This window comes from Planococcus citri, chromosome 5, assembly GCF_950023065.1.
Source record: "Planococcus citri chromosome 5, ihPlaCitr1.1, whole genome shotgun sequence".
In the NCBI taxonomy this organism is placed as follows: Eukaryota; Metazoa; Arthropoda; class Insecta; order Hemiptera; family Pseudococcidae; genus Planococcus; species Planococcus citri.
Window position 1 is genome coordinate 4,739,476 of NC_088681.1, and position 27,023 is coordinate 4,766,498.

Below are 27,023 nucleotides of genomic sequence, written 5' to 3' on the forward strand. Positions count from 1 at the left end.
TTTAAACTTGGATCACAAACAATTGATTCGAACAAAAAACAGTGTGATGAAAGAAACTTATTTACCAGTGACAACATATCAAAAGAAGGAAATCAGCAAAGCGCGTACCCAAAAGAAATCAGTCAAGATAAAGTTGTCTGCAAAACAATTGGAATTTATCAACACAAATAATAAAACTGGAGGTTTCTTACCTGCTCTAGTTGCTGCTTTACCAGCTATAGCTGCGGCATCATCCATAATTAAAAATGGTTTTGATGCCTATAGCAATCATAGAGCAAACAATCAGTTGGTTGAAGAAGTTAAAAAAAGATATAAAGAAGAAAAACCTCTTCACAAACAACTAACTGATATACTAGAGGAACCAGTAAAGTCTGGTACAGGTTTGGAAAACAACGAAAAGGTTTTGCAATTTATAAATAATTCTAAAGATATCAAATTAGCTATGAAGAAAGTAGGAAAAGGATTATATTTGAATCCAACTTCTCATCGAAAACCTGTTGAAGGTGAGGGGTTATATTTAAATCCAGCTTCTCATCGAAAACCTGTTGAAGGTGCTGGGGTTAATGTGAAAGCAAAAAAAAAAAAGAGGAAGGGAGGTTAATAAAAATTCCTATTAAACCCTTATCCAATATGGAACTAGAATTATATGCAAAGGAATTGTGTATACCTTATTTTAGGGGAGTGTTTATGAAAGATCAACTACCAAAACAAATTGGAAGAAATGAAAGCATGATTATCAATTTAGATGATTCTATTGGACCTGGATCTCATTGGGTTTGTTTTTTCAAGAAAGATGATTATATAATTTATTTTGATTCTTTCGGTGAAAGACCTCCTAGTGAAGTACTAAACTATTTTCAAAAGAATGTATATTATAATGTTGACCAAAAGCAAAATTTCAATCAAGTTATTTGTGGACATCTTTGTTTGAAATTTTTAGCTGAGTTCTAAGTATTTTAAGAGAAATTCTCTTAAAATTACATTTCTCTAATATCCAATGCTACATAAATTTTTTCATCACCAAAATCCAACAGATTACCATCTTGATCTACAATCTGAACTACAATTTCCCTGAAAGAATGTGTATTTATTTCATAGTATAAGTAGTGATATGGGATTATCCAATATTTTTCACCTGTTGGAGCTGACCAGGGGTGGGAGTATATTACACCACCTCCTCCTTCTCCATTTTCATAATTTGTATTCACTAAATTACATTTTACTTGAATAGCAGTAAGAGGAAAAATGTCAATCATTCTATCTGAATGATGTGTTACATCTTTTTCTAAAACCCTTTCACTATAACCCAAAACTCTACAAATAGAGTTGGGTACACTAAAGTCAACTTTTTTACCTTCAGATATTATCTTTACTTTATGAGTATATGGTGTCAAATTCATTTTTAATTTATCTGCTGCACACCTTCTCTCTTTAATTGCTTGTAAGATATCTTCTACTTTGTACTTATCTCCAGGAATGTGAATGTAATGACGACACTCTTTATCTAATAACTTATCTAGATGTAAATCTTCCCTTTTTTGTATTATTGTACTTAGTTTATCAAATTCCTTTGCTTTGATTGTACTCTCTAGATTATCCACATCATAAATTCCTTCTGGAACTGTAATCATCTTCTTTTCATCTTCTGAAAGATCAAATCGTATATTTTTTCTCTCAACATTATATAAAGAGTTGAATTTTTTATCTCTTATAGCGTTGATAATATCCGTAACTTCGTAGGCACCTTCTGGAATATAAATTTCCTCGTGATTTCCTTGATCATCTACAAGATCAAACCTGTTGTTATGTTTTCTTACATTCATTAAAGAATTAAAGAGACTAAGAATGAGTAAACAAACTCCATAGAGTTTATTAGAACACAGATTAACTCTATTTTTAAATATTGTGTGAATGTAAGAAGATAAAGTTTCTCCTTTACGTTCGCCTATTAAATCAAATCTCATATTTATAATACAAAAAAAAAAATCCTAATATAAATGAAGAAAAAACGTATTATAAAAGTAGTTAAAAGTGATATACCTATTGAAATTGAAAATTATGATTACAAGGAGGTGGGTCCACGATATAATAGAAATTTTCCAAATGTAATTCGAGCTGGTATATTTGGTCCATCAGGTTGTGGTAAAACCAATCTTTTAATTCAAATTCTAATGGAAATAAATACATATACCCATATTTATCTTTGCTCAAAAACATCTCATCAAGAAAAATATATTCGATTGAAAAACATAATAGATATTATCAACAGAACATCACCAGAACAGAACATTGGTTTTAGTACTATATTACCTCAAGATTTGAAAGAACCTGAAGAAATGAAACCAAATTCAGTTATAATTTTTGACGATGTTTTGACAGACCCTCAAGATAAAATAGCAAATTTCTATCTGAGAGGAAGACATTACAATATTTCTTGCTTTTATCTAGCTCAATCCTATTCAAAATGTCCAAAACAATGTATAAGAGATAATTTTAATTTACTGGCAATTTTTATGCAAGATCTTAGAAATTCGAGACACATCTACGATAATCATGTCTCACATTTAGTAACATTTGATGAATATTTGGAAATGTGCAATATTTGTTGGAAAACTAAGTATGGCTTTCTAGTAATTGATAAAGATTGTGATAATGTGAATGAAATTTTTAAACAAAGTTTTAAAGGATTTTTTTATATACAATAAATAAATGGAAGAAGCTAAAGAATTACATGCACCTATTAGGAAAAAATTTTGTAAAAGAAGTATTGTAACCAAAGGTATTGACGATTTATGGGCAGCTGATTTATTAATTATGGACAAATATTCCAAAGAAAATGATGGTTTTAAATATATGCTCAATGTTGAAGATACATTTTCTAAATTTGTATGGATTGAACCTTTGAAGAATAAGTCAGGTAAAGCAGCTACAGATGCTTTTGAAAATATTTTGAAAATCTCGAAAAGAAAACCCAATTTACTTCATGTGGACAAAGGTGGGGAATTTGTAAATCAAACTTTCAAGACAATGTTGAAAAAACACAACATTAAAATGTATCATACCAATAATGAGGAAAAGTCTGCAATAATTGAACGTTTCAACAGAACATTAAATCAAAAGTTGAAAATTTATTTTGAGATGAGGAAGAATTTCAGATGGATTGATATTTTACCTAAAATACTAGAAGAATATAACACAAAAGATGTTCATAGAACTATTGGTATGCCGCCTATTAAAGTTGATAAGGATAATGCAGAAGAAATTTTGATGAAATTTAACAAAAATAAACCCAAATGTAAATCGAATCAGAAATTTAAGCAGGGAGATAGAGTTAGAATTTTTGCATATAAAAAAGTTTTTGATAACAAGTACAAGAATAACTGGACTAAAGAAATTTTTGTAGTTGATGAAATATTTCACACAACTCCTGTAACTTATTCTATTAAAGATACTGATGGTGAAGAAATTGAAGGGAAATTCTATAATGAAGAACTTTTAAAATCCAAGTTTTAATAAAAAAAAATTTTTCCTATTATAAATATGATACAAAATTACATTGAAAGTGAAGACTTTGTAGTCTACAGACCCTCTCCACAAGATGATATAAATAAACCAAACAGTAAAATTCGTATAAGAACATACAATGAAGATGTCATTACCCATCCACATAGAAGTGGATTACTTGTGAAAGGAATTGTTACAGTGACTAAAAATTCTGACAAGAGTGCTGTAGCAGAACTTGATTTGAAAAAAATATCATTTGTTACTAATCCACTACCACATTTATTTTCAAAAATTGAATATTTGGAATGTGATAAAATAATAGATTCAGTTGAAGAGCCAGGTGTGGTTACTACTATGAAAGGAATTGTTTCATTTGGTTCTGATTCGATTTACAATGATGGAGGCTGGAATATCTCCTCTCCAAACTCAAATGTTCTGAACAAATCTGGGTATTTTACTTTGTATGATCCTTTAGAAACACTATTTGGTTATCATGAGGATCACAAGGATTATGTATTTCACGTCCCACATGAATTAAGGTTAACAAAAACCCATCTCAATAATTATAATAATATGTTTCAAGTTGATAGTACTTTTGCAAATGAACATACTATTACTATAAAATTTACAGATGTTGCGTTGATAATGTCACAGGTAAAATTGAGAAGAGAAATGGAAAACAAATGTCTAAAACAAATACTGGCTTCAAAAGATTTACCACAAATTTTTAGACATTGGGGATATGAGTTTAAAACTGGTATAACAACAAAAAAGTATACATGTGAATATACTTGTGATGGGAATCCAATATTTATTCTTATTGGGATGCAAAAAAATAGAAATGATAACATCAAAGTGGATAATAGTCAATTTGATTTATGTGGCCTTGAAAACGTTCAAGCTGTTCTCAACAATAATGAACATTATCCTAAAACTGAACTAAATATAAATAGTTCAGAAAATGATTATAATAAAATTTATCAAATGTTTAAAAATTTCAAACTAGCTTATTATGGTAATGAAGGGAAACCAATTTGTTCTATAAATGATTATGCCAACAAATATCCCATAATAGCTATTGATTGTACCTGCCAACCTGAAAGCATAAAGGAGAGTACCACAAACGTAAAATTAAAATTTAGATTCAAGGAAGCTCTTTCTGCTGATACAGTAATACACATTGTAACTATTTATAATGTTGTTTCTACTTATAACCCTTTCACAAATAGAGCTGTTGTAAATTAATCTTACATCTTTTATGAAAAAATTTTTCATAAAAAAGTTTTTTATTCACATCATTAAAGTCTGACAATATGAATATTACTTGAGTCTAAGTTACATAAAATATGTTCAATTAAGCCTTTTGAAATATTGCGATTTACTATGTCTTTAAGTTCTTTTGGTAGTTTTTCATTTTCTGAAATTGCGCACTAATTTACTTTGTCTTTGAACTCTATTATGAAATTTTCTGATAGCATCTCATGCCATGAAATTCCTCTCCAATCTACCTTGTCTTTGAATTCCCTTATGAAATCTTCTGATAGTTTTTGATTCCATGAAATCCTTTCCCCAATCAACTTGATCTTTGAATTCTCTTATAAAGTTTTCTGATAGTGTTTGATGTTTTGAAATCCATTTAAAATCTACTTTGTCTTTAAATTCTCTTATGAAATCTTCAGATAGCATCTCATACCATGAAATTCCTCTCCAATCTACTTTGTCTTTGAATTCCCTTATGAAATCTTCTGACAGTTTTTGATGAACTGAAATCCTTTCCCAATTTACTTGATCTTTGAATTCTCTTATGAAATACTCAGATAGATCTTGATATCTTGAAATCTTTTTCCAATGTACTTGATCTTTGAATTCTCTTATAAAGTTTTCTGATAGTGTTTGATATTTTGAAATTGCACTCCAATTTACTTTGCCTTTAAATTCTCTTATGAAATCTTCAGATAGCATCTCATGCCATGAAATTCCTCTCCAATCTACTTTGTCTTTGAATTCCCTTATGAAATCTTCTGACAGTTTTTGATAACGTGAAATTTCTTCCCAATTTACTTTGTCTTTGAATTCCCTAATGAAATCTTCTGACAGTTTTTGATGAACTGAAATCCTTTCCCAATTTACTTGATCTTTGAATTCTCTTATGAAATACTCAGATAGATCTTGATATCTTGAAATCTTTTTCCAATGTACTTGATCTTTGAATTCTCTTATAAAGTTTTCTGATAGTGTTTGATATTTTGAAATTGCACTCCAATTTACTTTGCCTTTGAATTCCCTTATGAAATTTTCTGATAGTTTTTGATATTCTGAAATTCCCTCCCAATCAACATAATCTTTTATTAATTCAAGGTGGCTCTTTTCAATAGTGTTCATTATTTATTTTATAATAGAAAGAAAAAAAAATGTCAATTTGTTTTAATCAAATGCAAAAATTTCTCTTCAATAACAACCTCCACATCTGGTGGGTGCATTAGTTAAAAGAATCAGTTTCTATGATAAAGGTGTTGGTGTTTGTGTTACCGCTTTATTAGAGATAATGTTTTCTTTAACTAGTGGTATAATGGTAATGTTGTGATGAAATTTTTGCATTTGTTTGAAATGTTTAAGTTTTGAATGAATTTTTGCATTTCATTGAAATGTTTAAGTTTTGAATGAATTTTTGCATTTGTTTGAAATGTTTAAGTTTTGAAAGAATTTTTGCATTTCATTGAAATGTTCAAGTTTTGATGAAATTTTTGCATTTCATTGAAATGTTTAGGTTTTGAATGAATTTTTGCATTTGTTTGAAATGTTCAAGTTTTGATGAAATTTTTGCATTTGTTTGAAATGTTTAAGTATTGCAAAAAATTTTGCATTTCATTTCAATATCTAAGTTTTGTAAATATTTTTGCATTTGATTGAATGAAAAACTATGTGAAGGTTTATGTGAAATTTTTCACATAAGTTTCCACATACTTTTGAATTTAAAAAGTATTGTAAGAATTCTTACTCCAGTGCCAGGAAATACATTTTATATCTACTGTTGTTAATTGCATTATTCTCACTTTCAGTTTGGTTTACTCTCTATGATACTTCAACTTATTATGGTAAGTATAAGCTGCAGAGAAAAATTTCGATTAAAAATTTTGAATTTTTAAAAAATAAAACGTAAAGTTGATTTTTAAGATGATATTTTCTCAATAAGATGCGCTTTAGACTAAGTATGTGTTTTTGTACGAATCAGATAAATCAAATAATAACATTTTTTCAATACGATGCGTTTTACCTATGTGTCTTATTTGTAAGAATCAGATAAATTAAATAAATAGGTACGTATGTAGGTACTTGAAGAAGCATCTATAATATTTTCCATAACCAGAAATTTTGGGAATTTGTTGAGAACTGAAGGGTTATCGCTTATCTGGTCGACTTATAAATAAAACATTACCAGAGTGTAGGGTGCATGATCAACCAGTGTTGGGATGATTGGCCAGTAGTTGAACTATTATTTCCAGGGGGCGCCAGCTTATTGAAAAATATTATCCAAAGTTCTTTAAAAAAGCATTCACGGAGGCTCATCGGACTTTCATTTTGAGTTGAAAGTTCCTTTGAAAAAATCTAAGCTGCAGAGGCACCTCTCTGGAGAGGAGAAATGGGACCTCAATCAAAGTGGAGGAATTTTCAAAAAAAATTGTAGTTTTTTCGCTTAGCCCCCCCCCCTCCGCGGCAACCTAACTTATTTTGGGAAAAATGCTCTTTTCTGGCACGTACTAGTATGACCATCATGCCTATGTGGGGATTAAGGCTACATCGTCAATTTTTTGAACCATTTTCTTAGAATCTTGATGTACCTACAGTAGCGTCAAATTTGGTCAAGGGTATGAGCAATTTAAATAAGCCTAGATTTAAACTTAGTCGTTGTGGTGCCCGTTTAAAGTATACATAGTCATTGTGGTGCCCGATTTTGGGCTTGTGGTGCCCAAATCGGGCGTGGTGCCCAAATCGGGCACCACAGGGTTTTTTTATATAACACGATACAGAATCGAGTGAAATGAACTCTAAGGTGGAAAAATAATTTGAGGCGGGCACCACAAGTACCAAGTTTATATATCGGGCACCACTATGACTAACTATGATGAAAAATCCAAACTGCACCAAAACACCTTCAATCTTCATCATACATATATATGTGATCCTCTATGTACGTGGGCACCACAATTACCATAAAAGACCTGGGCACCACAAGGTACTAGGTACGTTCATATACGTATAGTTTTTGATGCTTGAGGCGATGCGGGTTGTGTCATCATCGTGACAAAGATTTGACATGCATATACCTCGGCTCAGATTGTAGGTGCTTTCTGATACCATATGCTGCAGCATCTCATGAATTATATATTCTCCATACATAGGTATAGATTAAATAGGAGCGGGGATAGAATGCAGCCCTGTTCTGCTCATCTCTCTCTAGGTGGAATTTCCCCGACGTTGTTTCTCTGTTAATTCATCTTACATTGTCGCACACATCTCAAGTAGAATTCTCCACGGCTTTTGCCATTGTACTGTATTCACGTGCTTTCTTGATCAGCAGTCTGAGGTTAAGGATCTGCTCCCTAGTTCCTCTTCTTCTCACAAATCCAGTTTGTTCCAGAGGGATTTGACTGTGCATGAGTGAGTATAACCTGTTGTACATGATCTTCAAAAGTACTTTGCTGGTGTGACTTATCTAGGTGATTGTTCTTAGTGGTGTCAAAAAATATCGATAGTATCGATGGCTGTATTCGACACTTATCGATACTTTTTGAGCAAGTGTCAAGTACAAAATTGTGTTAAAATTCAGCAAAAATGGAGCAAAATGTCGTTTCAACTTCCTCTAAACTGCGAGTAATAGTAAAGGCATGAAAAAAATTAAAATTACCAAAAACTGTTCAAATTTTTGTAAAATTCAAGCTGTTGTCAAATTGTCACTGTATTTTTCATTTTTCCTCTGGGCTGTGGCCCATGGCCAAGAAAAACGCAGGCTAAAGCGTGAATAATTGGAGTATCAATTAGTATCAATACTTTTTGAGAGTTATTTGATAATAATCAAAACCATTATTCGACGATACTTGACACCACTAATTGTTCAGTAGTTCTCGCAATTCTCAGGAGATCCTTTTTTGTACAGAGTGACATATGTCGACTGTACCCCGTCCTGGACGGCCATTCACTGCTCATCCATATTGAGTTGCATATCACACCTAGGGAGTAATAAGGTCACATCTCAAAAAAGTGAAATTTTACAGGAGAGCGATTTTCTTTTTTTTTGAAACTTGATTTATTATTTTCATCAACTTATAATTAATTGTGAGGAATGAATAGCATCTCATTTTAAAGATTGGGTATCTTACCTTCATTTAGCATAAGAATACATTGAAAAATAAAATCCTAAAGAGGAAATATTTCAATGTTTGGAAAACATTTTGAGTTATAACCTTTCATTAAAGTTGATGTGGAGGCGAAAGGAAGCGTCCAAAAAAAAATTCATGTTAACAAAGTTGTAGAGAATTAAATTTCCAATCGACATAATGTCGTTAGTTTTTTTCTAGAGTGCTTAGTTTTTGAGTGATTCTCAAAAAACTGAAATTTCATTATATATGCAAATATGTACATTTTTCTGAAAAGTGATCAATTTAAAATTTTTTTCCATTTGGTGTAAACCAATAAAAAATGCACTTCTTGTGTCTATTTCTATCTGACAAACATTCAAAACAATCAAAACTGTTTGTTAACACTTTGTATGTACAAAATTTGCTCAAAAAAGGTGGAGTTTTTTGAGATGTACCCTTATAACTCCAAACAACTTGCAATGTTGTTGGGATTTTGAGTTAGGCCATTTGCGTTTTTTACAAGATCCACATAATGTACCCAACTCAAAGTGTTATTTTTGGTTGAGGGGTGTCATACAAACCCCAAAAATGCAAAAATGTCAAAATCAATTTTTTTTGAGATGTGACCTTATTACTCCCGAGGTGCGATATGAATGAAAAGTAGGAATCTGGAAAAGTCACTTCTTACCTTGTGGATCAATTATTACAATCAAATGTACTATCTCAGCACCATGTAACCTTTTCAAAAGATCCAGATCCAGCTCCAGATCAACTTTGAAGGTCAACTCAGACCAGACAACCCCCTAATAGATTTTCATATTAAGTGGGGGAGAGGAGAATATTATATCTGTAGAATGAGTATAGACACTGGAACTACAAGATGAACAACTGGTGGGCACAGACGTTAGGGGATCCGGTAAAAAGTTATTTCATTCCCCTTACTGCGCCAACACCCGCGTTGTCCATTAGGGAAACGACGATCAGCGCCTCTAGCAAGTAAACCACTGAAACTATTGCTCACAAATACTTCCCCTTGCCGCGCCAACACCCGCGTTGTCCAGTAGGGAAACGACGATCAGCGCCTCTACAGGGACCGTTTGGAAAAACTTTTCACGAAATTTTACGTGATTCCCCTTACCGCTGTGACCTGCAGTTGTTCATCTTGTAGTTCCAGTGTCTATAAGAATGAGTCATCAACTCGACAGCCACCAGCTGAATGTATAGTTTAGTCATTAGTTACTTTAGTTCTCGTGTAGACCCTGTATAATAAAGATCGCTTCAATATGTGACATCTTGTTTCAGTCGCAATGTACATAACACACCCATAATTCAATTTTCAATCAAAATATAAAAAACGTAACTGATATAAATACAAAATACAATGTCAATATCTATGTAAGTAATTAAATATCAGAAACATTGCATTTGTTTATTATTTTTTATAAAGTGCTGGAGGCCATTTCCTAAGATAAAAAAACTTAAAAAACTCGTTTCTTGATTTTGACTGCATGCAAAACCAAATTTTTAGGCATGAAAACTTGAAATTAGAGGTAATTATCTGAGAAGCTTTCGTAGCGTGTGATAATTTTAGAAGAAGAAGAAAAGTAAAATTACTGCTCCAGCGAAGCAATAGTGAAATTTTTTTGAAAAAATGGCTTCAAGAAACAAAAAAACGTTCATTTTAGCATGTTTTATAGGGTAAAAATTGAGAAATCCGTACATTTCCGTAGGTACTTTTTGCCAAATCCGTACCTATGATTTTTTTTTAAAGCAAAAATCTGCCACCCCCTAAAATTTGCCGCCCTAGGCAGCTGCCTATACTGCCCATACGTAAATACGGTCCTGCCTTTATTAATTATAAATATAATGTAATTAATGAAGAAAATATGGTATAATGCACTTAGTAGCCTATTGGTGGTGTATCAGAGATACCTAAGTATTTTTATGTAACGGTGAACAATGCAATTATATCGCGTTTTATCTAGTTTTAAGAACCATTAATTTTATCCCTTTATAAATACAAGAGGTATTTAGTAGCAGTCTCCTTTTCATCTATTGTCCGCCACTTACAAGCATGTACTTGTACAATATAAGCACACAATTCAGCGAATGTATATAAAATGTGTTATGCTTGAACTGTTTCTTAAAAAAAAGTATCATTGAAAGGTGTTGAAATGTGTTTTTATTTGAAATGGTATCAAGAATGTGTTTATAGTGAGTTAGAATTATTGAAACTCTCCCATTTGAGGTAGTCTGGGATATAAGGCAAATATTCACCACCTAAGGAATATTTCTTAGCCGCATCTATGTAGAGTTTATATCTAACATCAACCCTCCATCCAATAATTCTACGCTTAACTATATGCATTGGTGGCTAAATAAGTAGTGTAGATATAAGAAGTTCACACACCTGAGAAAATAATATTTTTGATTGAGAATTATTTAAAATTTCAACTATTTGAAATTTTAAATAATTCTCAATCAAAAATATTATTTTCTCAGGTGTGTGAACTTATTTAGCCACCAATGCATATTGATTAATTTTTCTGTCTCCGGTATAAATTATTTACAAAATCTAGTGATGCATACATAAATGTTGTGTAATAGGTACTAGAAAGACGTGGTTTGTTGTAATTATTTACGTTAGGTATTTATAAATTTTAATTGTTATTTTTTAAAAATCATTTTCTATTTACTTAGTTACTCCAAAAATCAACCCCCCTCCCCATTTCTACTCCCGAGGTTCGAAAATACAAAAATCCTTTTCGGGTTCGAACAGATATTTTACACTAAAAAAATTTTGAAAATAATACTCAGTGGATCCTAAAATAATTTTTTTTATTAACAACTTTGGGAACCCCTGGAGCCCAAAAAAATGGCCATTTTGGCGGATACGTATTTGGGACATTTATACCTCTTTACAAATTAAAAAAATCTCGGCTCTTTTGATTAGTAATGTATAATAGCTTGCACTTGATAAATTAATAGGTATTAAAATTTACATTTCAAAATTTGTACAATTATCTCCATTCACATGATGAGTTTTCAACAAAACTTGATACCTAACTTAACCAAAAATGCAACATCTTCAACAGTACAAATTTATATTCTAGAATGCGTTCCACCAGCAACAACGATCGTTTCTCCTGTAATGTATCTTGCTTCATCAGAGCACAAAAAAGCAGTAACGCCTTCTATATCACTTGGCTCGCCAGCTCTGTATCAGAACAAACAAAAAGTATAAATATGTATGATGAACTTTTTATAATGATTGGGCTTATTCATTCTTCACATAGGTAAGTATCTAAATCAATTTCTAAAATTTACCTTCCCATTGGGATTGTAGACACAAGAGCGTCTTGTAGAGGTTTATCTCGAAATATCTTCTCGTGAAAACAAAATAATAATAACGTTGGTATACTTAATTAGTATTAGAGTTGAAAGCAAATTCATATTTGTAAGTATTTTGATTGATGGATTGACAACTAAGTAATAGAAAAAATCCGATTAGGAAAACTTACAAATTCAGTGAACAAAGTCCGAATCATTCCAGGAGCTACACAGTTGACTCGGATATTGAGAGAAGCAAGCTCGTTGGCGAAAACTTTAGTCATTGCTATTAAGGCACTTTTACTCACACTGTATGCTCCAATCTCCTGTGTACGCGTACAAGTCGGTTTCAAAAATATTTTAATTGTTGATGAACAAATTGTGCATAAAATATTTTTGAACGAAGAAATTATACCTGTATAGGTTTCAGCCCAGCTATTGATGACATATTGACAATTGACCCACCGTTTCTTCCCTTCAAATAGGGTAGCACTTCTTTAATTAGGAGAAATGAACTTTTGACGTTTACATCGAATATTTTATCCCATTTATCTTCCGGGCACTATTCAATGAATTTTATGGATTTATTTTTAGACAATCCACAATAATGTTGTAAAGTAGGTGCCTACTTGAATACATTGTGTAAATTATATAAAGGTTACCTACATCAGCAGTGGATCCAATATGAGGGTTTACACCTGCACTGGAAACTAATATATCTATGCCTCCAAATTTATTAAACGCCTGCGGGAGAAAAATGATTAGTTGATCAATGTGTAAATCTTATTTGTTCGTGAATAACCTGGGAGATCTACCAACTTCTTCGTATAATCGCTTACGGTCTTCTGGTTTGGAAACGTGGCATACCGTGCCAATTATATTATCTTGATAGCCTAGATGTTTCAATTTTTCTACCGCTTCCTTTACGTTGGCTTCTTGTCTACTACTAACCACTACTTTGGCTCCTTCAGCGGCGAGTCTTTTAGCTACTGCGAATCCGATCCTGTGGAGCAAAAGGTAATTCGATTAAATACAAAATGTGGACCGTTTCAGACTTGAGACATACACATTCTCACTTCCTAAAATTTCCCCCAAAGCCATTTTTGAAGATTTTTCACAAGTCTAAAAAATGTATAAAATCAACCTAATCCACACGTACATTTTCCTGGACCACGGGGGGGGGGGAGGGTGTCACCTATTTGGAACGAATTAACAAATAAATAACTTTATTTTCGATCGAAATATATATATATAAATGGAGTTCAATGAACTCGAAAATGTTCATAATTTGAAAAAATTGGGATACATGAGCCGCCTCCCCTCCAAAAACAAAGGGCCAAAGAGCACCCCCTCCCCAAATTTGGGCAAAACTTTCAGAAAAAAATCTGGGGTGGTACATTGAATTGTATGTTTTTGGTAACGCTGAACACATATATGACGTCAGATTTTATATTAGACCCCATTCACGCCCCCCCAGCACCTCCCCAAATGGAGTAAAAGTCCAAAAAAGCGTTTTGTTCGTGCGACACATGAAATAGCAAGCTTTTGGTGACGTTGAACACGAACATGACGTCAGATTTTTGATTGAGCCCATCCACGACCACCAGTTGGACTTTTACCTATTTGGAGAGATTCTGGGGGCCATGGGTGAGGTCAATTTGAAAAACTAAGGCTATATTCGCGTTCAGCGATATCGAAAACGTACAATTTCATGCGTCACACGAATGAAATCATTTTTTTTGACAATTACCTCATTTGGGAGGTGCTGAGGGGCATGGATGGGGTCCAATCAAAAATCTAACGTCATATTCGTGTTCAGCGTTACCAAAAACGTACAATTCGATGCATCACATGCCTCAGATTTTTTTTGAAAGTTTTGCCCGAATTCGGGGAAGGGGGTGCTCCTCCACCATTGAAAGATCCAACCTCGAAAATTGAATATTTCAAAAAAGCATCAAAAGGTACATCTATGGAAATTTTTCAGAATTTTAAATGGTAGCTCCCACTTACGGCACCCTTTGAAAGGCTATAGGTGGATAAGTATGGCGAATTTGCCCCCCCCCCATTTTCGAGAAACCCCCCTTTTTCTGAAATTACAATAGACATTTTTTTCTCAGCCCCATGTGAACCGATTTTTTAAATTTTTTGGTATGTTGTGAACATCCATGAGAGGTATCTCCACGAAAAATTTCACCCCCCCCAATATTTTCCCCTCAGAATGGCGTTTTTGCGTAGCACACTATTGGTTTCGCTTTGAGAAATTGAAATTTCAATTACAATGAATGTTCTCTTAAGCTATCCAACCGTTTTTCGTACCTATTGGACACCATTTGAGAATCATTAAGGCGGAGGGTATAGATTTATTTTCATTCAGTTCGGATGTGTAATTGCTGAGTAATTGCAATTTTAGTTCATTATTTTAATGCATTAAATCCCAAAAAAGGGAAAAGGGGACTTGTAGAACACCTGCCGCTCATTGTACCCTGCTATACCCCCAGTCTATTCCATCACCAGCTGTGTTTCATTGTACCCTGTTACACCCCGGGTCTGTTATAGCTGTAAATTCCAAGTGGGAGTGGTTTGGTGGGGCGTTTACCAAACAAATATATTATTTTAATGCCCTAACCCTCGTAGTGAATTCGTGGCTGAGTGGTTAGGGCATGTAGGTAGGAATAGGAAATTTAGGGACCCAGGTTCGAATCCCCGTGAGGTAAGTAGGTAGGTGACAGATTTTTCGTAGGAAAATTGGATAGGTAAATGCTTTGGAGTTACCTATGTAGTACATGATAATGGGGCAAAAGTAATGCTGAAATTGAGTTATGAATTATATCATTTGCTAACTAAAAATTCATTTCATTAATTTTTTGTCTACCTATAGCCATAAGTATAGTAAGAATTACCTTGACATGAATAATTTTCAACTTTTTACTTATAATTTAAAAATCACTTCAAAATGAGTAATTAAACTAATTTTTGTACAATTGAAACATGTAATTTTTATTATCATGATTTAGTAAAAATTATTAAAACAAAATGATTTTTACTATTGGTACCTAGGTATAGCAAAATTTATTAAAATGATAATTTTTACTATACGATTACAGTAAAAATTATTGAATGGGATCTGGTACTTAATTGTGCTAAATACCAGTATTTAGTTAAATTTTTTTGTAAAAAGTACCCATATTTTTTTGTGTAATTTAGAGGCAATTCAAATTCTTAAATTTATAAGATTTAATTCTTAATTTAGAATAAAAGCAAGTTCTGAAAATTGGTTTGAAAATTTATAAATTTGAAGACAATGGAAATTCTAAAAAAAATAATATGAAAATTTGTATTTAGAGACGCTGAGAATTCTAAAAATTGATTAAAAGTTCTGTAAGTTGCAGATAATGTGAACTTGAAAATCATATGAAATAAGTATTGTAATATTTATGAAGAAGATGAGAATTCTGAAAAATTGGAGGCAATGTAAATTCCAAAAATTGAGTAAACGTTTTACAATTTGTGGACAATATGAACTTGAAAATTGAATTTGAAATTTTTTAATTTAAAGACAATAAGAATTCTGAAAAATTATTCAAAATTTGACTATTTAGAGGCAATGTGAATTCTAAAAATTGATTGCAAATTTCCTAACTCAGCAGCAATGCAAAATTCTGAAAATTTATTGAAAACTTTATGAAATTGTAGCGATGGGGAATTCGGGAAATTGATTTGAAATTTTGTAAATTTTAAAACAATGCAAACTATGAAAAACAACTAGAAATTTCTTAATTTAGAAGCAATACAAGCTTATAAATTATTCTGAAATACCTATTGTAATTTGGAAAATATGAAAACACTGAAAAACAATTATTATTTTGAAGCAGTGAGAGTTACAAAAATTCTCATTACTGCCCTCATAGAAAATCACTACTAGTGACTTCAAAAAACTACTAGTGTTTCCGAAAAAGTTACTAGCGTTTTCGAAAACGTTACTAGCGTGTGTACTGACGCTACTAGTGACCAACTTGACACTACTAGCGACCAGCTCGTCACTACTAGCGACCAGCTCGTCACTACTAGCGACCAGCTCGTCACTACTAGCGATCGACTCAACGCTACTAGCGACCAACTGAACACTACTAGCGACTAGCTCGACGCTACTAGCGACCAACTCAACGTTACTAGTGATAAGCTTGGCGTTACTAGCGACTGCCTTGACGTTACTAGTGATCAGTTTGGCGCTACTAGCGACTGACTCGACGTTACTAGTGAATGGTTCAACGCTACTAATGACCAAGCCCACACAAACCATGTTTTTTTAAATTATGAATTTTCAAAACTTTCTGCTCAGGCCAGATCATTTTCCTTTTCCTTTCTCTAACCAAAATTAGAGAGTAGGAAAATTGACATTTTCTCACATCACGTTTTTTTACTTGATCTTTTTTTTAAAAAAAAGGTTCCTCATTGTCAGATGCATTTCAGTCAAACTACCAGAAATCCTCAATCTAAAAACGTCATTTTTTGCAGAATAAGTATCTGGAAATAATCATTTAACATTTTCTATTTTTTTTGCCAAAATTGATTGTTTTTGAAAATACAAAAATTATGTGCTGAAAAAAATGAAGAATTGTCAATTGTCAATAGCTTTTGTCCTGGCTTGCTCGGGGTCCTATTTATATTTTTAAAAATATCACAACTTCCTAAAAAATTAAAATGCCTAAGTCATGAAAATCAATTTTTTGCATCATTTTTAATTTGGATAAATTTCAAAAAAATTACAAATAAGGAAAGCTTATTTGTTTTTATAGGTAGATATGACTCAATATCCATTTAATTTATATCTAGAAGCATTAACATACCAAAAACTCATCTATATATCCGCAGTTTTAATTTTGTAAAATCATCATACTTGAAATTTTTCAAAGTCCAAAGTGCTGAAAAGCGCATATAAATGCTTTAAGCACCACTTCTTCCAACTGCCACAGTGGCCTAGTAGGTAAGGTAGATGATTAGGCTGCAAGGGGTTGTAGGTTCGAATCCCACCTACGGTGAGAAAATTTTTTATGATTTTCAAAATTTTTTTGGGGAGAATCCGTTGTTCTAGGACAGTCTAGGAGTACATAGCTACTTTTAACATGTTTTTGACATGATTTTCAGTGCAAAATGCGCAAATATGCGCGCGTCACTACTATTGACAAACGTTACTAGTCATTAGTAACGTTTGTCAGTAGTAGTGACGCTACTTGCCGAAAAAGTTACTAGTGTTTTTTTTTAGTAATGACGCTAGTAGTGATTTTCTATGAGGGTGTGACATGGTTGATTCACTTATGCACTACCTAGATGTAATAACGGTTATAGCTGTATAGAAAAGGCAGCTAGCTACGCACACTTTGCTGCTTAGCTGTCTAGTTTTAGCTTTGCTTGCCTGTTTTAGTGATGACGCCGATGATCATGTGTATAAAACAAAGATACATTGACTTTGTATGAATAAAGTCTTGCACTAGTCTTACCAAGAAAATAGCACGTACACGACACTGTCTGTCAGTGGGTTGTGACAGCAAAGAAGCATAAGCCAAAGGAATGAATATTATAACACCAGTTTAACGTGGCAAATATTATAATTTCACATAAAGTTTATAAAAGAGATAAACACAAAAAACATACCAACGGTCTAGGTTCATTAAAAGGTTACACGTTATAATGATGATATAAAACCGACCACAAGCTAAATACCATTAAAATAACACCTCAGCACGGCAATCATGGAATATACCTCAGCTGCAGCTAACAATATACTAAATTTACGCAACTAGGTTAATCTCAACGTTCTCAGCTATGCCCAGACCGCGGTCCTATTGGACTAGCTGCGTGCGCACGAACTTATGAAGCACAAAGCTCAACTTGTTTCACATGGAAACAAGTTGGGCGCGATCCTACCCGCCACACATGATTCGGCACAAAAATGCGAATAGCATTTTCAAGTGTATTTTTGAACCCATAAAAAACATGTATTTTTTTCAAAAAAAATTTTTTGATGGTTCGTGGTCAAAAATTGAAATCCCCCTCCCCCCATTTGTCAACGAATTGACATTTTTCGTGCTATAAATTTTTATTTCAAGAGTGAAATTAATGCACTTTTCGTCAATTTGTCGACAAATTGGGGGGAGGGGGATTTTTTTTACATTATCGTCTACACATTGGTAAAATATTTCAAAAATGCAAAAATTTTCATTTTTTAGGTTTCGGATGGTACTTTTGCAGCAATTGTAAAACTTGTAATTTTTTTTTCTCGAAAATGAAAAAAGATGCCAGTCTAATTTTTTGATAGGTATGTTATGTTAAAAAATGAGCAAATTCGCGTAATTATTTGTATTCGATTTTTTCGTTGTAATTACCTGTAATTCGAGCGTTATCGAGATACATTGTATCGTTTTCGTTTCCGAGAAGTCAACAAAATCATCCGATGACTTTTATAATTTTTCTACTCGAGTATTCGTTTTTCCGTTCGAGTTTATTACGTTTTATGATCGCATTATGGCGATATTATTTTCGTTTTATTAATGTACATAGTTTTATATTATGTATTCGTATAAATACATCATTTATCTTGAATGTGCGACTCGAATTTTATTAGGTTATGGGTACCAGACGCGCTAAACTGTGCCTTTCGAGATAAAACGCTAATCGTGATGTATTCCGTTCGGTTCGTTATCTAGAAACGATTACAGTGGTTCGAGTGCATATTCGCGTTATCTTCAACGTTAGAAATTAGATCGCAGTCGTTAGCTGTTGATATTTAATTTCACCATGGATTATATAAAGGGAATAAAGCCTCTGTCCTGTTCCAGTGATTGGCTGTCATGGAAAGATAAAGTGCTCGATGTACTCGCCTTATTTAATGCCGTGGAGATCGTCGAAGGTAAATCAACCTGCCCTGAAGAACCAAAAACGACCGATACCGCCGCCGATGCCGCCAAAACACGTAATTCGATTGCAGCTTGGCAAAAAGCATCTCATCAAGCGAAGATAATCATTTCCCAAACGATTTCTCAAGACCTACACAGTCACATCGCTGGTAGGCTATCCGCACGTGAGGCATGGGTAGTGCTCACGAAAGAATTCGACGATAAAGCTGAAGATCAATTGTTCCGCGAATGTCTAAATTTCTTCAGCACCAAATGGAATGATATCGAAGATGCGCCATCTGTTGTTTCGCGAATCAAAAATCAACATCGTGAATTTCGAGCAGGCTTGGAAAATCGAAAAATCGAGACAGTCGATCAGCTGTTAGAATTATTGTTCGTTTCAAAAGTTTTGCATATTCTACCGAATCGATTCGAATCTTTTAAAGCGAGTTACCTTCTTATCAAATCTCAGGCTAGTAAGTCGCTCAACGATCTATCCGATGCACTTATTATGCATGAGCGTAACGTTAGTCCGGTGCATAGCTCATCAACGTCGTCATCCGAAGCTATGTTTGCTAAATCCGGCAAGAAGAATAACTCGAGATTCGTCGCTAAAACGTCCGGTGATCAACGTACTTCTGGAAATAATTCGAATAATTTTGGAAGTAACCAGCAAAACGATGTCATTTGCAAGTATTGTTCCGGGAAAGGGCACTGGCTCAAAAAGTGCTCTAGGTGGATAAACGACGGTAGACCACCCTTTCCAGCTCGAGCTAACGGTACTGCAAATTATTCGCCAAAAGTCAACGCTTCCGGTAGTTCGCCAAAAGTGAACGAAACGATAGCCGATTCAGAAACGAAAAGTGCTCTACTCGCCGATTGTGAGCAGCAAATGAATACGGTTATTTCCTCGAACGATACTCAAGCTTGGTGGATCGATAACGGCGCCACCAAACATATCACACCGCATCGAGAATGGTTCCAAACGTACGAACCGTTTCCGTCAAATTACTTCGTCAAAGCTGCTGGTAGTCGAGTCGCAGCTGTTGGTCATGGATCGATCGAAGTTGCTAGCTTCGTAAATGGCCAGCTTATCAAATTCGATTTGACGGACGTGTGGCATGTACCGAGTATTTCGAAAAATTTAGTATCTGTGCTTGCCGCTCACGATAAAAAGCCAGATAGTAAATTCGTCTCAAATCAAGTCTCCTGCAGTTTCGAAACAGGAGATCGCGTAATGTTCACCGGTTCGAGAAACAAACATGGTACGCTTTACAAAGCATCGTTCGACACCGTGTTACCAGAGCCTCAGGTGAATGCTGTTGAGAGCAGCGAACTAGTCCAACTCTATCACGAACGATGGGGTCACGTCGATAAAAATCTCGTTCGATCCAAACTCGCAGCATTGGGGCTACAAACGAAAGCCAACGCTAATACCTATGTCTGTGAATCGTGTCAGTTTGGAAAGGCGCACCGTCAGACGTTCGGCACACGTCTACCGACCAGATCAGTTGGTGAGCTGATTTCTGGTGATGTTTGCGGACCATTCGATCGTTCCTTCAGTGGTTGCAGATATCTGATCGTTATCAAAGATCACTATTCGCATTATCGACATGTGTTTGTCGAGAATGAGAAAACGGCAGCCGTAGTATCTCGCTGTATTCGAGAGGTACTTTCCGAAGCTCGTACTCAAGGTCATCGCGTGTTGGAATTTTTATCTGACAACGGAGGCGAGTTCGATAACGAGGCAGTACGTTCGGTGTTACGAGATTTTGGTGTTCGACAACGACTAACTGCGCCATACACGCCGGAGCAAAACGGTTCTGTTGAACGTGAAAATAGAACGATTGTTGAAATGGCTCGAACATTGAAATATTCGAATCCAGATTACGCGTTTCCGGTATCAATCTGGGCCGAACTCGTTACCACCGCTGCTTATTTGCTGAATCGAGTAGGCAAATCATCGATCGACGGCTCAACTCCTTACGAATTATGGTTCGGTAAACCAGCTCGAATAAAACACCTTCGAATTGTTAGTTCGAAGTGTTACGTCCATGTACCTATCCAGCTACGCAAAAAGATGGATAAAAAGGTACTTGTCGGTTACCTCGTCGGATACGATGGTGATGAGCGATATCGAGTCTACGTTCCCGAGAAACGTGACGTTGTTTGTTCGAGAGACGTCACCTTCAACGAAAGACTTCAAGATTGCGAAGAACGCGTTACGTTACCAATCAACGACGATTTGCTCGATCCAGTTGATTATGAAAGTAACAGTGATTCTAAAACGAAGGAAACTAAAAGCATTGCGAAAAAGAGTGCACCTTCTACTCCGAAGAAATCACCGTCGTCTAATTCGAAAATTTCTCCAAAGTCATCGAAATCAGCGTCCGAGCACGAAGATTCGGATATCGATGATTTTCAAAACGCTAACGAAGATCTAGAAGAATCCGAGCTTCTGTCTAGATGGAGAAATTTACGCGACAACAAACGTTCGAAATCTGCGATTCTCAACAATCACGCTAATTGTGTTGAGATCGAGATTTTCTTGGCCGAATTAGATTCGTTACCGACCTCGTACGATGAAGCTATTCGAAGTCAAGAACGTTCCGAATGGAAAGCAGCGATGGACACCGAAATGCAGTCCATGGCTACTAACGACGCGTGGGATTTAGTTCCTAAACCTCCGGGAAAGCCTGTATTACGCAATCGATGGGTTTTCCGCGTAAAGACGAATTCGAACGGCACTATCGAGAAATATCGCGCTCGATTAGTTGTAAAAGGTTGCAGTCAACGACCCGGAGTTGATTACGATGAAACGTTTGCACCTGTAACTCGCCTCGATACGATACGATCGTTGTTAGCGATCTCAGCGGCCGAAAATATGATTGTACGTCAATTTGACGTCTCTGCAGCTTTCCTGTATGGAAAGGTCGAGGAAGAAGTCTACATGTGGCAACCCGACGGTTATAACGACGGTACGAATCGAGTTTGTCGATTGAAAAGCAGCTTGTACGGTCTAAAACAAGCACCTCGGTGTTGGAATGCTCGATTTCATGCTTTCCTCATAAAACTCGGTTTCGTACAAAGTAAAGAAGATCCCTGCGTTTACATCTTCTACGTAAAGCGAAATGGGAAAATTCGTAAACTCATTCTCGCTTTATACGTTGACGACGGACTGGCATCATCAGATGACGAAGAACTGATGGATGCATTTATCAACGCGTTGCAGTCCGAATTTAAGATCGTTTCGAGAACAGCTGACCAGTTCCTTGGTATTCGAATATCTCGATCTTCGAACGGAGATATCTCATTGGATCAGTCGCTGTATATCGAAAAACTTACGAAGCGGTTCGGAATGGCTGGCTGTAAGTCAGTAGATACTCCGATTGTAAAACGATCTATGACATCAGACATCGAGAAAACGTCTGATTTTCCCTACCGATCAGCAGTTGGCGCGCTGCTGTACGTCGCCAGAGGTACTCGATTTGATATTTCATACGCAGTTGGCGTATTATCGAGATCCCTGGAAAATCCATCACCCGAAGATGTTAGCTGTTTGAAACGCGTTATTCGTTACTTGAACGGTACGATAAACTTCAAGTTGGTATATAAGTTCGATCCAACTGTCAAACAGCTAGAGTGTTACAGTGACTCAGACTTCGCCGGCTGTCCTACTACATCTCGATCGACAACTGGCGTTCTGATCAAGTATGCTGACGCGGCGATTTCCTGGATCAGCAAATGACAGCAGTTGGTAGCTGACTCGAGTTGCGAAGCCGAATTAATCGCCGCTAACGAAGCATCGAAGGAGACTATCTGGATTTCGAGATTATTTCGAGAATTAATCGATCTGTCCGACATTCCTGTGTTATTGGTGGATAACGAAAATGCCATTCGAATAGCCGAGAACGTCGAATTTCATAGCAGAACGAAGCATATCCTGAGAAAATACTTCTTCATCCGTGATCGAATTCGAGCGAATATGATCAATGTTCAGCATATTCGAACTGAGCAGCAATTGGCTGATATACTGACGAAGCCGTTGCCATGTCCAAGATTGTCAATCTTGCGAGAACAATCTGGATTAACATCATCGATTGTTTAGATCATTGGTTCGATAATTCTCGAATTAGGGAAAGTGTTAAAAAATGAGCAAATTCGCGTAATTATTTGTATTCGATTTTTTCGTTGTAATTACCTGTAATTCGAGCGTTATCGAGATACATTGTATCGTTTTCGTTTCCGAGAAGTCAACAAAATCATCCGATGACTTTTATAATTTTTCTACTCGAGTATTCGTTTTTCCGTTCGAGTTTATTACGTTTTATGATCGCATTATGGCGATATTATTTTCGTTTTATTAATGTACATAGTTTTATATTATGTATTCGTATAAATACATCATTTATCTTGAATGTGCGACTCGAATTTTATTATGTTATTCTACATAAAAAGGACTAAAACTGAGAATTTTTTCAGAATTTTTGCTGGTGGACATCGTGGTTATATTTAAATTATAAGTTTTAAAATCGATTTTTTTAGGTATTTGAAAGTGGCAACACTGATTTTGACACCACTTGTCGATTACCCTCTCAAAGTACTACAATTTGAAAAAAAGTTCAAAATTCTATACCACGTACAACCGGAGCAATTTACCTACAACTGAAATTTTCCATTTTCGGCCATTTTGGAGAACTTTGAAGCGCCACAGCTCCGTCAAAAAAAATCGAAAAAACGTCCGGTTTGCGTCATTCGTCATCGTTTGATGACCTCTACAAATGATCTGATTTTGAAAAAAATCGAAGACCCCTCGTGCAAAAATCCGCCGATTTGGCATGGAATGACCCATGGTCTTAGGGGTCAAAAATACACTTAAAAATGCTATTCGCATTTTTGGGCCGAATCACGGTCATCGCTAAAACAGGCAAATAAAGCTAAAAAACGTCATTTTGACTTGAGGGGAAAATATGGGGGGAGGGTGGTGAAATTTTTTGTGGGGATACCTCTTATGGATGTTCACAACATACCAAAAAATTGAAAAAATCGGTTCACATGGGGCTAAGAAAAAATTCCTATTGTAATTTCAGAAAAAGGGGAGTTTCTCAAAAACGGGGGCGGGGGGGGGGGGGGGTCTGGGGGTCTGAAACTTTCGTGACGGAAGGTGCTCAAGGGCACCCAACTTTCCATGCAAATATCAACCCTGAAGCTCTCGGGAGCAAATTCGCCATACTTATCCACCTATAGCCAAAAAATTGTCAATTTAAAAGTTCAAAATGCAATGCCATTTTGAATTGTGAAATCAGTTTTGATCAGAGTATCATGCACTGCTGAAGTTGAGTAGCTCGAGATGACAATGTGAAAATAATTGAAGCCCCCCCTACCCACCTCCTGAAGGGGCTGGGACCAAACTGATCGCGGTTTTCTTAATTATGGGCGAGTCGACATTGTAAAAAATTTTTTAGTGAAATCGAAAGACATGACTTTCAAAATTGTACATATTTTTGTTGGTCAAATTGACATGGTATGACCCTTCTACATAGGTACTATAACTCTTCCGGGTCAAAAAGGATCCTCTGGGTGGAAGTAAGGAGAAACTCCACTTAAAATGTCAATAATTTTTAAAAACACTTTCTTCTTTTTTAATTTTAGAAGCAAAGGTTGCTTCAAAATTAAATTTCATATGATTGAAATCGTAGATTGGGTTGATTGAGTTCTGAGGAAAAACGTTTGCTTGCATATAATTTTGATTAGGCGAATGTCTGTAATTGGGCAGAGGGTGGTGTCCACCTGACTGGGTAGGGGCGAGAAAAATTATAGGTGTGTGACTCTTTCGAAAAGTAATTTTATTCTGAACACTTTTGGTAACGATACATTTTTCTCCAAGTAAGTATTTATGAAACTTTTCGTAAAAACCAAGAAAAAAAGAACACGAAAAGGGGGATTTTGTACAGATTTTTAATTTATTGCGAATAACGCGGAGAAGATGAAATTTACGAGGAAAAAGTACTGGAACAAAAGTGTTCAGACTGTAAATGACTGTATCTTTCCCACTTTCGAACACGACATTATGAAAATACTCGGTTTAAAAAAATCATCATAATGACAACGAATGAAAACTACTGTTACTTACCCTTGGGTCGATCCTGTGACAACAGCAACTTTTCCAATCAATCTGTTCATTACTGATGCAGAATTCGCTTGGTAATTTATTACAAATTTAAAATATGTATTTGAATATTCACTGTAACAAAAGTATTAATTGTCTACAACTTGAACTACCGCGTTCCAAGAAAAAGAATTAAAACTAAATTCTCGGCACGATTTTATGTCCGTTTATACGGGAGCATTTTATCATTCTTTGAAGGTCAACTAATTAGGTAGTAGGTACCTATCTTTTCAGTTATCTATAGTATCTGCTACGTATGCGTAACATAGCCCTTTCAGTAGGTGGCGCTAATCTAAATTTCGCAAGTACAGAGATGAGGGAGAAGGGGAAGTCAATAAAAATTCAAGTTTCTAGCATCGTGTACCTAGTTGTAAACGACTCGTCGTAAAGTTGTAATTACATAATTATCATACACGTGCGCGCGTTCTTAGTTTTTTTGTATACACGATATTCATAGTTAGGGGGGGGGGGGGAGGAGGAGGGTTCAAATGTCATGTCAACTTCAAAACCGTAAATTCACCTACTAATTGAGCAAAAAACACCTGCTGGGGATCGTGCGAAGGCCTTTTTTTTCACTTCTTCGTTGGGGGCACGCTAATTGTCGAAAGTTGTAAGTCCACAATTTTTTGAACTTCCTCCCCACCCCGAACAACCGAAAATTAGTTATTTTCGCCTTATCTGTTCAAAAAGTCCCATTTTTATTGTTCCAAAAGTCTTGTTTTTTGTCAAACTGGTTTTTAAGGTTATGCTTTTTTACTGCCGAATTTGCCCAAAATTCAAGAAGCATCAAAAAGGACCATTTTTTGGAAAAATGTGTCTATTTTCATCAAAATTGTCAAAAAATGTCCATTTCTGGTAAAATTGTCAAAGGGGCCAATTTTTGCCAAAATTTTCCGACAGTCTTGTGGTTGTCAAGATTGGCCAAAAAAACACTACTTTTGAGAAAATTGTCAAAAAATTCTCGTTTTTTGTCATAATTGTCAGAGAGACAATTTTTGGCGAGTTGGCAAAAAGTTGTTACGTTTTTTCGTCAAAATTCTCAAGAAGTAATTTTTTGGTCAAATGGTCGTAATTGTTGCCGAAATTGATCAATTTTTTTTTTTTTTATGAAACGTCCAAAAAGCATTAAACATGAAAATATTCACTTTTTTTCATTTTTTCAGGAAGGAGACACAAGTTCTTTTTTTTTTACCATTTAGAGAGGTGAAAAATGTTTAACAATATTTCCAATGAAAATGACCAAATTTTAAGAATTAAAATGTGCGTAGGTACCATAAAAAAACTTAAAAATTCCAATTTTCGGATTTATTATATATTTTGAGAGCTGGTGGGTGGAGGGGGGCTTCCTAGCACGACTTATTTTTACTAACATGGCCGAAGAACTTTTTCTCGTGGAATCGGGACAACTTGTGGACGTTAACAAATATTTTTTTCACAAGTAGTTATAAATTAAGAGCTCCCTGCTCTAATCCAAAAGTTATTCATGGATGGAGATAGGGGATCCCCGAAAGTTATAAGCCCATAATTTTTTGTATGCTCTACTCACCCCAAACATCTAAAAAGAATTGATTTTCGCTTTACATGTACCTACATTATTAAAAACCAGATATTTATTATTTCACCAAAACACGTTTTACGCCAGTAAATAGACTTGTTAACAGTTTCGCGTGCGTAAATTAATTTAAAGTACGAGAAGAGCCGGTGAACCAAAACTAAGGAAGTAGGAGGAGCCAACTTCATTTTTTGCTCGAGTTGCATCACAGGTGCAAA

At 34.9% G+C, this 27,023-nt stretch overlaps 1 protein-coding gene across 1 annotated transcript; it reads right to left on the reverse strand.

Moving 5' to 3' along the window:
- Positions 1-11,804: 11,804 nt before the first annotated feature.
- Positions 11,805-25,455, reverse strand: LOC135847553 (dehydrogenase/reductase SDR family member 4-like). The gene is made up of 7 exons (XM_065367116.1): positions 25,218-25,455; positions 13,011-13,194; positions 12,858-12,935; positions 12,607-12,753; positions 12,383-12,517; positions 12,189-12,244; positions 11,805-12,078 (listed from the first exon to the last, which is right to left on the reverse strand). Exons 1-7 carry the CDS (start codon positions 25,265-25,267, stop codon positions 11,964-11,966), a joined length of 765 nt encoding a protein of 254 aa, XP_065223188.1. The 5' UTR covers positions 25,268-25,455; the 3' UTR covers positions 11,805-11,963.
- Between the last annotated feature and the right edge of the window lie 1,568 nt (positions 25,456-27,023).